The following is a 12,043-nucleotide window of genomic DNA, read 5'->3' as shown; positions in this document are numbered from 1 at the left end:
TAAGTTTGTAACGAATTAAAGTTTCTTGCAATTACGAACTGCTTCGTGAAGAGTTGGTACAACCAAATAGAATAATTATGTGTAAGCAGCCACACATATCCTTGTGCTGTTTCTACATCTCAAACCTCTAATTAAGTTTGTAAATAAAATTATTTTTAACCCACCTAATTTGATGAGATTAAGACCAACGTCATACAAAAACAATGTCGAACATTGTCTATAAGAAAACTATACAATTAGCCAGTGGATCTGCACAAAATGACTGCTCCACTTTAAAATTTGAGAGATATACTAGCGCATATATACTGTTGTGTTGTTTACGTCTGGGTTTCTAGAAATGCCAGGATTGCCAAACCAGCAGCCCAAACATCATCATCTAATACATGCTCTGCAGGGGAATGACTGACGCCTCCCCGGCAACGCACAAACATCATGCCAACCTGTTCATATACTAGTAAATCTTTAATACAAACAGGAAAACCACTTTGTGAACATTTGGACATGAAATGAGAGAGAATGCACCTTAGTCAGGTGAGACATGGCCATTGCATCGTGCCCAGCTCCACTCATCAATAGAGGCACATCAACTAGATTCTCACCTACCATTCTCTTCAGTGCCGTGGAAGCTGCAGATCTCAGCTGCGAGCTCAGTCCGGTATCACAAACCACTGCATTAGCTTCATGCTGAAATTATCCAATATGAGAATTAAGTCATACCATAATGTAGCAATGAAGTAACACAAAATGGGATTGAAATCCTCACACCTTACGTTCAATAACACAAGAAACAGAACGCCGATCACATATTTGATGCATCCGATTAGAATATTCATAAATAATAGCCTCCCGTCCCATGTCATCCATTGCTCGCATGTCTATGGTGAAAATTACCTGCAAGTTGATGGTTTTCGCAGCACTGGTAAAGACATGAACGTGTTTTGATGGAATAAGATATACCCCGCATGGCTAGTTGCTACATTTAGCAGTCTCAAGAAAACTGAGTACTTGCCTGGCCTGGAATGACATTACTTGCACTTGGCCAACTTGATATCTCTCCAACAGTACAAACAAGAGATCCTGCAAGAGATTCTGCAGTAAAAGCTTTGCACTGACCATCATAAGATAAAAAATCTTCTGGATGTTTACAAAGACTTTCCAACAATACAATTAACTCAGCAGCAGCAGCCATAGAATCCTGGCGCATAGTCATGGGGACTGTTCCAGCATGCCCTTGTGAACCTCTCACAGTTACCTGCAAAGCAAGGTTATGTTTGGCAAATCATTTATTTTTCCAAAAAATATAAAAGAAGAGAGAATAATATAAACAGAGTTTTGACTTGAGATTTGCTGTTCATGATTTAATAACTAGGCTTTACATTTATTAATTCACATATCTTTACATGCTAAATTCCTTAATTGGATCATCATACTTCAACTATATGCCACAGTAACCAAGCAACAATTCATCTAAATGTAAATTATAACAAATCAAGTTGCTTTTTGTGCCTGAATGGAGGAGAATGGAAGGATTTTAAGCCACATAGATGAGTTCAGGAGTCTTGAGATGCTTATTTATTTGATTATTTTGTTTTGTAAATGGAGTTTTTTTTTTAGTTATACTTTACATCTCAAAGTAAAGAAGAATCAAGTCAGAATAACTAGTGAATATTCCGGCCACTGCAGTGTGCACTTTCATGCTACTTGTAGTAGGAATAGCAAATGGGCATTTGTTTTAGTGGTTTTTAATGTGATTTAAGTTGCTGGTTGAAAATCTAACAAATTTTGTATGTAGCATTGTAGAAGTGGATCAAACTAGAGTTCTGATACCATATACCTTATCCTGGAACCTTCATCCCTACAATAATTCAAATATAAGTAACATTGAGCAACAGCATAACCAAATCAAATGGACTGGATTCCTTTAACAATAACAAACCATAGCACAAGGAATGAAATCTGATTTGTGTTGGAGAGATAAAAAATACCTTTAATCGTGTCTGTCCAGCAATGCCTTTCACCACACCAAGAGGAAGGCCAGCCAATTCCAGTATGGGACCCTGTTCAATATGAACCTGCAGCATGAAATTGAAGCAAGGGCAGTATGAGCGTTCAGAATACAGAAGTTGTATGGGCTGAAATACTTGTTCTTTAAACAGCACTCCACAGGATAATAAACATAGGCCAGGATACCTCGACGTAACCCCAAACAGATTCTGGATAATATTTGAGCTGTAAAAAGTTTTCCTCAGTAGTTTCTCCAGTTATCTCCTTTAACAAATCTTGCATTGTCACACCACTGAAGAATGATCATGCATAAATGTACTGAAATTAAGCAGATTTACAAATGGATATGAGCTGTGAGTTACTCGTGGAACCTCTTATCACGTATCTGTAACGCTGAAATCGGCAATGTACCAGCAATAGAAGCACTGCCTAAGAAGGTAGATTGAAACCTAACTCCCTCCTCATCGCTAAACGCAATCACCTGCAAGGTACAAAAGTAAGTAAAATATATAAATTTGACTTCTAATGCCAACACCACAACTAATTCAAATTCTCCATTATAGGTGTTTGAAAGAGTCTATAGTACTGGATTAATGTTAGAGGTGTCCCACATCGGACCTGGATAGGAAGTGAAATGGGTATATATGGGTGGGTATGCAATACTATCCAATATAACTTAAGCATTTAGGTTAGAGGGCAAGCGCCCGACCTGATATAGTTGGTATCAGAGCCAGACTCAGTCCTTGATCTGGTGTCACGCCAAGCGCCCGCCTGGGTATGCCACACCCGGGGGGTGCCGAGATCCAGACCGGGTAAGCAGGGTGATCTGACGAGGGTGTTTGAGGTATTTATGTATTAAAGTTACACCTTCTCTAATAACTTAAGCTTTTAGAGTAGATATGGTTGTCAACATGCTATCAGAACAGGTAAAGTCCTAAGTTCAAACCTCACTGTCACCCTAAAAATTAAAATTGAAATATGTGTTGGACACTTGGACCAAAAGAAGGCCACACTTGAGGGGGCGTGCTGAAGGCTTTATATATATTACAGGTACACCCTCTCCAATAGATTATGCTTTTAGAGTAGATGGCTGTTAATAGAGGACATTGCGAGTTTGGGCGGGGGAGAATGTTAGAAGTGTCCCACATCGGATCCGGATGGGAAGTGAAATGGGACCCGTTACATTATCCACAACATTAAAAATAATTATAACAACAAAAAAAACGACGACAACAATAAAATGATGACGATGATGATGAAGACAGTCCATCAAAAATTAAGGTTTGGGATGTAGCTGTAGTAGAATGTCAATTGAATTAATTTCTAGCAGAAACAACATTCCAATCATCCAGTCCCATCATGGTTTGTCATGTAGCAAATCATGGTTCACAATCAGAATGTGATGATGAAGATGGTGATGATGATGATGGAGACAATACATCAAAATTTAAGGTTTGGGATTGTAGTGCTGTAGTAAAATGTCAATTGAATTAATTTCTAGCAAAAACAACATTCCAATCATCCAGTCCCATCATGGTTTGTCATGTAGCAAATCATGGTTCACTATCAGAATGTGTTCTTTCCTAATATAGTTTCTTGCCATGTTTTGGTATGCTTCATACATGAAGTCACATATATTATAATATATGCTGATCCTAAGGGCTACACAGTTACTGCTAGTCTAGTCCTTAAAAAATAATTCAACCTTCAACATCACTTCTTATCATACTGCCATACACCACTAGCAATCCCATAAAATTGCCCCTGGTTACATTTTTTTTGGGTAAGGAAAACATATTTCCAGGGTACAATGGTAAATAAGAACAAATATATCTAATTTTGGAAGCTGAAGAAAACAAGGAGATAATTAATCATATTGCAATCGTCCAATGCATCACTCAATCAACTTTTCTGGAACCATTACCCGTTGGTATTGATATTTAACTGACCTCAACTGGCCGCCGTAGTTTTCCTAATCTTCCAGTGATATTCAAAACCTTCAATGCAGATAATGCAGAAACTATACCTAGCGCACCATCAAACATTCCAGCATCAATGACAGTATCCTGTTAAGAGATATGTAACAGTTAACTACCAGTTGGTATGTATTATACACTAAGCAAACTAGGTTGTATAAAGAAGGTATAATAAACGATATAATAATAGTGAATAAACAAAGTGCTTTACCAAATGAGAACCGATTAACAAAGCCTTGGCACTTGCATTCATCCCTTTAGCTCGACCATGCACATTGCCAATTTGGTCCACCCATCTGAAGATCAACAGCAGTCACAGTTGAGTTAATGAACACTACTTAATGATGGCAATAAGTAAACAGCTCACGTTATCAAACCAGCATCCTCCATCCATTTACGAATAAGATTTCCTGCTCTGACAGAAGCTGGGCTCAAGAATGTCCTCTCAAGATAGCCATCGGCATCACTTACCTGCCAGGTCAGACAATAATAGTATCGTTTTTCAAATAACCACATTTTAGTGCCACAAGATGAATGAGAAGAGTAATTTGAGTAAAGGAGAATTGAGAGGAAAATTGCGACTTGAATTCACAATAGACTGGAAGACAACCCATGCACTGAAACATTCAATGACCGGTCACTGCTAAGTAATTCAGTTGAATACTGGATCCCATTCAAGTAAAAACTAAATTAAAGGTATGAATTTTAAAGATATCTGAAATGACTTTTGAGAGGAAAATTGCGACTCAAATTCACATTAGACTGCGGAACATATGATTTCCTAGATCATTATTTCTTTTGTTTCATTTTTTTCTTGCCTTTTTTTTTTTTTCAGTTTGATAGAAAACCAATTAAGATACCCCAGTACCCCAGATCCTGTTTATTTCCTTTATATTACATTTATTATGACCAAATAATTGTTCAAATAATTTCTTAAAGAAAGAAAAAAAAAAAGATTTTGAAGCAAAACTAAACCTTTTCTTTTCTTTATTTTTTTCAAAAATGAAAAAAGAAAAAGAAAAAAAGGAAAACAAAGCCAATACTGTCATATGATGAAAATTAGCATATTCATCAAAAGTGAATGATTGATAGAAGTCTTAATTTTTCCAGGTAATATAATAAATCTTTAAGCAATAAATTCTTTACGATGAAAATTAGCATATTCATCTAAAGTGAATGATTGATAGAAGACTTAATTTTTTCAGGTAAAATAAAAAAATCCTTAAAGGATAATTCTTAAGAGTGAATTAGTATTTTCAATGTATTTATTTTATTAATTAAAGGTCACCTCCCAATCAAATATTGTTATCTATCTGCAGTCACCATCACCACTTTTTCAATATTATATTTTGCTCCTAGCTACAAAGACAAAGAAATGAGTTTAAAGGTTTAAAACTTATACAGCCATATTGAATGTAATGTGGTAGCTAGGATAAAGATACATATCAAATCTATCTTTTCAGAAAATTTCAAAATCGAAAAGGCATCAGTGACTTAACAATATATATATATATATATATATAAAAGGTATCAGCGGTTCATCCAGTCAACTAGTTTGTTCATTTATTCAATTTTCTCAAGTTTATACAAATTCTTGACACAGACAGATATCTTACGACAAAAGTTTTGCAATAGCAAATTCCAGGATAATTGTTGCCCCAGCAGGTATATGTATCACTCAAATGTTGAATGAACTTTATAGACTTGATAGTTTTAAATAGTGTACATATTTAATCCAGCTTCTCCAATTTCCGCCAGAGCATCAGAAAGTTTTCTCTTGACAATTATTTGTCTTTTGTTCATGATAAAATTATTTATTGAAATTGTACATTTTTTCAGAAGTACTCAACAAGTTTTGGAACTAATGGGCCACTCTTTTTTTATCTTTTTTTATCTGAGTTGACATCTAAAATGATCGATCAAATTAGCCAAAGTTCTGTACAGCGGTGACATTTTTTTAACCATGCTTTCAGAACAAGGACATCATGATTTATTTTTCACATTTCCATGTTCCACAGCCAAATCCTGATTACTTGGTACTCAAAATACTTTTCTCACAGATCATGTCATTATTTATTATTTATTTTTTAAGTAGAGAAGCAAAGAACAATATATTTAACCGTAAATACTATGTTAGGCTGTAATAGGAGAGACATAGAATGTCCATTTATAAATAAATAGATAAATGCTACTTATGTAGTAATTTACCAAAATCTGCAGCATCTTTATTCATTTTTTTTTTGGCAACATCTTTTTCATCTGGACAATGTATTGATGTTTGGATATTCAAGGTCAGGGTTCATAGATAGATGAATGCTACTTATGTAGTAATTTACCAAAATCTGCAGCATCATATTCAATTTTTTTTTTTTTTTTTTTTTGCAGCATCCTTCCATCAGGACAATGTATTGATTTTTGGGATATTCAAAGTCAGGATTCTTGGTGTAGGTGGTAGCTACAAAAATTCATTCCCCCCTCTTTCTTGTAGTCTCTGTAATTACACAATACGAGGCAGTTCTGTCTTACATTTTAGCTCACTATTGGAGAATGGTCTATCCAACACTAGCATAACCATGCACATGCACAGTCCTATTGCATTTCACAATGATTTTGCTCCTTACTATTGCAACAAAATATTGGTCATGGACTGTCAAGAAATAAAGACACCAACTGGAACCTTACAAGACAAGTTAATGGAAACAGGAAAATCTAGGTCCAACCATAAAGTATAAGCAAAATTTGTGCGAGATACCATGATGGATCACACAGATGAAAGAAATGATGAAAAAAATGTAGGCCACAGGCTAATGAAACCAACAATAGAATACTCAAATCCAGAACAAATTGATGTGTTTTTTTTACATCCACTAGCAGCTTTGGATGATGAGGGTAACCCACATAAGAATTATAATTAGTAAATGATTTACTTTGAAATTGAAAACATGCCACCAGATTTCAAATTACATGAAAGTAAGTTGAACATGATTGTCTTAAACTCTTAACAAGAAAACTTCACACTTATTATGAAAGGACAGTGCGATAGGGACAGCCTTAAAGTCAATGCAGGAAAGTCCAGAGGACAAGGTGTGGTGGTGAGATCTACCAATTATCCATCAACTCTGCTATTTGTTATTTCTGGATTACATCCTTGAATGCCACACCCTACAATATTGTATGGCCCATGTGTTTAGTTTTATGATCTACTGGTAGTTCACGGGACAGAATGTGAAGGGCATAAATTCTGTGTCGAGCTAATATCTCTACTAGATCCCGGTTGAAGCTTCCAACATTACTTTGATAGTTACAAATTTTAGCAATAGCTTCTATATGAAGTGAAAACATATGTGAACAAATATAGCAACATGAAGTATCACAAAGTTTGGTGTAGAGCTCATCACAAAACCGCAGTCATCCACAAACATAGGATGGAACCACAATAAACAAGTTGACTGTGGTAAAGTTGACAACAACATTGTCCAACGAGGACTAATTAGTGGTTCAAACAATAGATCTCCACCTTAGGTTATTAATAATCACCAAGACTAAAATTATTGTATTCTTGCTAATATTCTTACTATTGTTTTTATAATGCTTCATTTATTCTTAAAATATGTTATGGCTATTGTAAATCAATGATAAATATTGCATAGCATTTGCTAGTCATAAACAAACCACTAATTAATAAGGCTAAACAGCAAACCAAATTTTATGCTCTGAATGCTTTATTTTTAATGTCTCAATAAAACAGCAAATTGAATCCATTCTTGAAACACAATACAACACAATCAGGCCACTCAAACATAATGAAAGGTGAGATATGTTCAGAGAGAAGAAGAATTGCAGATCCAGACTAAACTACTCTGCTCAAGTGTTGGAATGAGAATCACATAATCTCAACTGCAGGTTTTGCAAATTTTGGCATAAGGCCTAAGAACAACAAATAATAGGGTTATGTAGATAAGTGAAGAGTACTTTAATACCTTTCCGAGCTCATTAAGTTGTGTCACCGCCTCATCCTTTAAGATTTCTGGAAACAGATTACTTTTGATGCCAGTTTTATCTTCACCACCTTATTAAATAAAAAAGCTAGTGATTGTTTTATTTCAAAATTTGCAGCTATATGATGCATAAAACAACATTGGCAATTGGTGAAACATAATACACTATTAGTGTACTAACAATAACACAAGTAATATAGTTAAGCCTCTGGGCATCATGAATCCATCTAAAATGATGTGATTGTTACCTTTTCCCGTACACCTTTTTAAAAAAAGAGAGAAAGCATCATTTTCCCATTAATTCTTATTATTTATTTCCATTTATCTATTGGAAATGGACTCAAGGTATCTCATTTTCGCCGCTTAGCCAGTATTATGTTGTTCATCGATGGAAGTAGTCTAAGTGGGAGAAATTTGAGTTTACAACAAAGTAAATTAAAACCGTTGAGAATTCAAGTTACTCCTCCTCCTCCTCCTCCTCCTCCTCCTATATATATATATGCATATTATTTCCGCGGTTCCTTTTTCTTTTTCATTCAAAATACAATAGAATTTGTCACTTCTCATAAAAAAAAAAAGAAAAAAAATTTGCATCCTGTTGTGTGCTCCGTAGTTTTCTTTAACATGAACAGAAATTGAGTCAAATTGAACACATGCGATATATTTTTACAACACAGTATTCATATATAACATACACACACGTATAAGAATTATCGACCATTATATATATATAAGCATATGATATAATCAAAGGGGAGCTCAGCCGGTGGACATATAAAAAAAATGAATAAAAAATGATATGAAAATGAAATGATTGAGTATTAATCGAGAGGAATATGCATATATATGATTAAAATAAAAAGAGAGAGAAAAAAGTTGGGTATGAAATAAAATTACCAGAAAAAAGTTGAGCGGAGTAGACGGTTGATAGCAGAAAAAGGAGAGAGAGAAAAGTTGTGGATGAATGATTAATGTTGATCAGACCCATCATCATCATCAAGCAGCAATTGAACAAGCATGCAATTGCTCTATCCCTCGATCGTTGTTCTTCCTAATTGTGCTGTGCTGTGTAGTGTTGTGAGCTTTTATTTATTTTATTTTATTTTATGGGCCTTGACGTTCTCTATGCATTGATTGATTCACAACCGTCCAAGGAGACACAGTGGCTCGTGACTGTTCGGATCAGACAGCTAGGATTAGGACCCTCACGGGCCCACCATTATTAGGGTTAGTCGTCAGTGATTGCCATTTGCATTTGCAAATTGGGGTGTGTTTGTGAGAGACTAATTGCGGATCACAGTCATTCCCACATCACTGTCATTATATATATATATATATTTTATGGTAAGATTTAGATACATCATTATCCTCCAACAAAGTAATTTATTATTCTTAACCAGACAAATTAATAGTCATCATAGGAATATATATATAATGGATTCCAAGACTGAATCACGAGACTCTTCGGTTTGTCTCTTTCCTTTTACCAAACCCTTTTAGCATCAAAATCATATCATTTTCGTACAAAGTATAATATCCGTAATTAATGTAAATAAACAGTCTTTTTAGTAACAATTGCAAGTGGGTTGCTGCTTTTGCCTTCTGCACATAATTTAATTGAATTGAATTTTATTTTTTAAATCAATTGAATAATATAATCCTATACATGCAGAGTACGAACAAGCTCCGTCCCGTATGGGACTTCCTCTTCTCTACAGTCGGACTCAGACGGGTGAGAATTATGCGTGCCACGCATGCAATGGCAGCACACCAAAAATGACTTGTTAATTTATGGTAGCCTAGCCTAGAATCTAGATGTGCGCGTCCCACATACGTTACGTAACACTCTTAATGAGGTGGTTTTGCATGCCGTGTGTTTTGAGGACATTTAGAAATTTTATTTACTTCATCCACTACAATATCAAATATCATTAATTTAGTAATACGAGTTTAGACTAAAAAATTTGATATATTATGACCTATTTCGAATCAAATTCAACTTTTTTTTTTTTGGAACTCAATCAAATCCAACCTTCCCAAACATAATATGGACCTATATTTAAATACTAATATCAAACAAAATATATCATAATACATGTCAAATGAGCCTAATGTTATTTTTAGAATACACGTATTTTTTTGTCTTTCCTTTTTTTTTTTTCATTGTCAAAAAAATTCACACACTTTACTCTTTTAAAGACTTCAACCCCCATCATACACCTTGAAAGATAAAACCGCATACTCTAGTCTTGGGGCTGTGTTTTTGTCCATCAATGCACTGTCATTTTCACATATTTAATGTCCCAACAATTGTTTATTCCTCTATTCTGATTCCATTTTTTATTCTAAACATATATATATATATATATACACACACACACACACACACACACACACACTAGCAAAGAGAACGTGGCGATTAAGAATCTGTATGCCTGGTTTCAAAATACAAAATTATCCGATGCTTGGTTACAAATTTAGAATCTGCAGCAACTTTTAAAAGGAAATATATATATATATATATATAAAGAATTATTGCCATTAAAAGTGATGGATCCATTAACAATATCATAAACATTCTATATAGATATATAAAGGATTATTGCCAATAATCCTTTATATATCTATATAGAATGTTTATGATATTGTTAATGGATCCATCACTTTTAATGGCAATAATCCTTTATAGGCCGTCATTCTTTATTGAAGCATTGAAAGAGATGATTTTAAGAAATTCAGTCCATTAATTTATAAAAAAGAGTTTCAAAACAAGCAAATTAAAAGAGAAACACAATTCAAACTTAACTGTCTTATTATGTGTATATAGAGTCTTGATCTCTTGTTCTCTATAGAGTAAGAAAATTAATCCACACTTTCTGTATAAATCGTTAGATTAAGCCATTTTTCAAACCATTGCCTTTTCATTTAACACAAAACCACCCTTACCTTATTTTTAGTTTCTATATTAAATTTTCTTATTACTATCTATTGTAACAATAAAAAGTAATTATCAAAATAAAAATAGAAACCTTTGAGTGGGAGGTTTATATCTGGTAGACGGGATAGATTGATGGCTCGATTCAGCTTTTTCTTCATTTCTTTGTGCGTGGCTGAATTTGAATCCATGAACAAAAGTGTTGACAAATAATTACTTTCCATGGATAAGGTTGTGAGAAAAACTTCACCCATTTTTTCTTGGGTTACCTTGTTATTTCTGAGGTGGATTCTACCGTTCCACCATAGTAAGTACATCATCATCATCCAATAATCAAACTTACAAATTCACATATTCAATAATAAATTTCACCAAATGCCCAATTTCAAATTGAAATAGAAAGAACTTTTGTTCAAACTTTAAATGAAATTTTCTTCAATTTCAAGTCCAATGAATCAATTTGATATTCCAAAATACAACATCATAATATATTTGTTGATAAATATCCTTATACTAGAGAAGTATATTAATTTACTTATAGTGAGAACAATAAGATATTTCTTAAGAAAATGTTATTATCATATTGTTGTTGCAAAATTGAAAGATCAAGTATTGTTTTTCTTTCAAAGAAACATCTAAATAAAAACAAAATTTTAATAAAATATACGGGTATTAGTTTTTTTCCAAAGGTTTCTATTTTTATTTTAATAATTATCTTTTATGGTTATAATGGTAAAATTAAATATAAGAACTAAAAATAGAGTGAGAACGGTTTTGTATTAAAAGGAAAGGCTAGTTTGAAAAATGACTGTTAGATTTAATCTAACGGTCTACATAAAAAGTGTGAATTAATTTTTGTACTTCATGGAGAGCAAGAGATCAGGACTCTCTCTCTCTCATGGGGAGCAAGAGATCATGACTCTCTCTCTCTATATATATGTAATATTATGAAAACTTAAGCAATTCATTATCTTTCAAAATAATAATAATTCATACTTCACGATTATCTGCAATCAATTATGTCAATAGTTTCATATTGACCTTCATTTTCAACATAGATCATAAAACAATGGTGTGAGAAGTCAAAGAAAAAGTGAGGGTGAATTGAACCCGAATGTAGGATATGATCA

General features: G+C 33.7%; 1 protein-coding gene across 3 annotated transcripts; it reads right to left on the bottom strand.

Moving 5' to 3' along the window:
- Positions 1–4: 4 nt before the first annotated feature.
- LOC132268734 (allantoate deiminase 1) lies at positions 5–9,075 on the bottom strand. Of its 3 annotated transcripts, XM_059769545.1 has the most exons (12): positions 8,876–9,074; positions 7,961–8,049; positions 4,348–4,451; positions 4,192–4,276; positions 3,954–4,070; positions 2,376–2,485; positions 2,191–2,296; positions 1,986–2,072; positions 1,010–1,252; positions 766–891; positions 523–684; positions 5–440 (listed from the first exon to the last, which is right to left on the bottom strand). In XM_059769545.1, exons 1-12 carry the CDS (start codon positions 8,973–8,975, stop codon positions 318–320), a joined length of 1,452 nt encoding a protein of 483 aa, XP_059625528.1. In that variant the 5' UTR covers positions 8,976–9,074; the 3' UTR covers positions 5–317. The 3 variants fall into 3 exon arrangements, with proteins under 3 accessions (XP_059625528.1, XP_059625533.1, XP_059625542.1); XM_059769550.1 differs by lacking the exon at positions 7,961–8,049; XM_059769559.1 differs by lacking the exon at positions 5–440 and having other exon boundaries at positions 544–684; positions 771–891; positions 8,876–9,075.
- Positions 9,076–12,043: the final 2,968 nt, after the last annotated feature.

The sequence above is a fragment of the Cornus florida genome, unplaced genomic scaffold (genome assembly GCF_030987335.1).
Source record: "Cornus florida cultivar Cherokee Brave unplaced genomic scaffold, ASM3098733v1 CherokeeBrave_3.0.0_Hap2_Chr01, whole genome shotgun sequence".
Taxonomy (NCBI): Eukaryota; Viridiplantae; Streptophyta; class Magnoliopsida; order Cornales; family Cornaceae; genus Cornus; species Cornus florida.
Note: the sequence above shows the minus strand (reverse complement) of the source record. Positions and strands in the feature narration are given on the sequence as shown.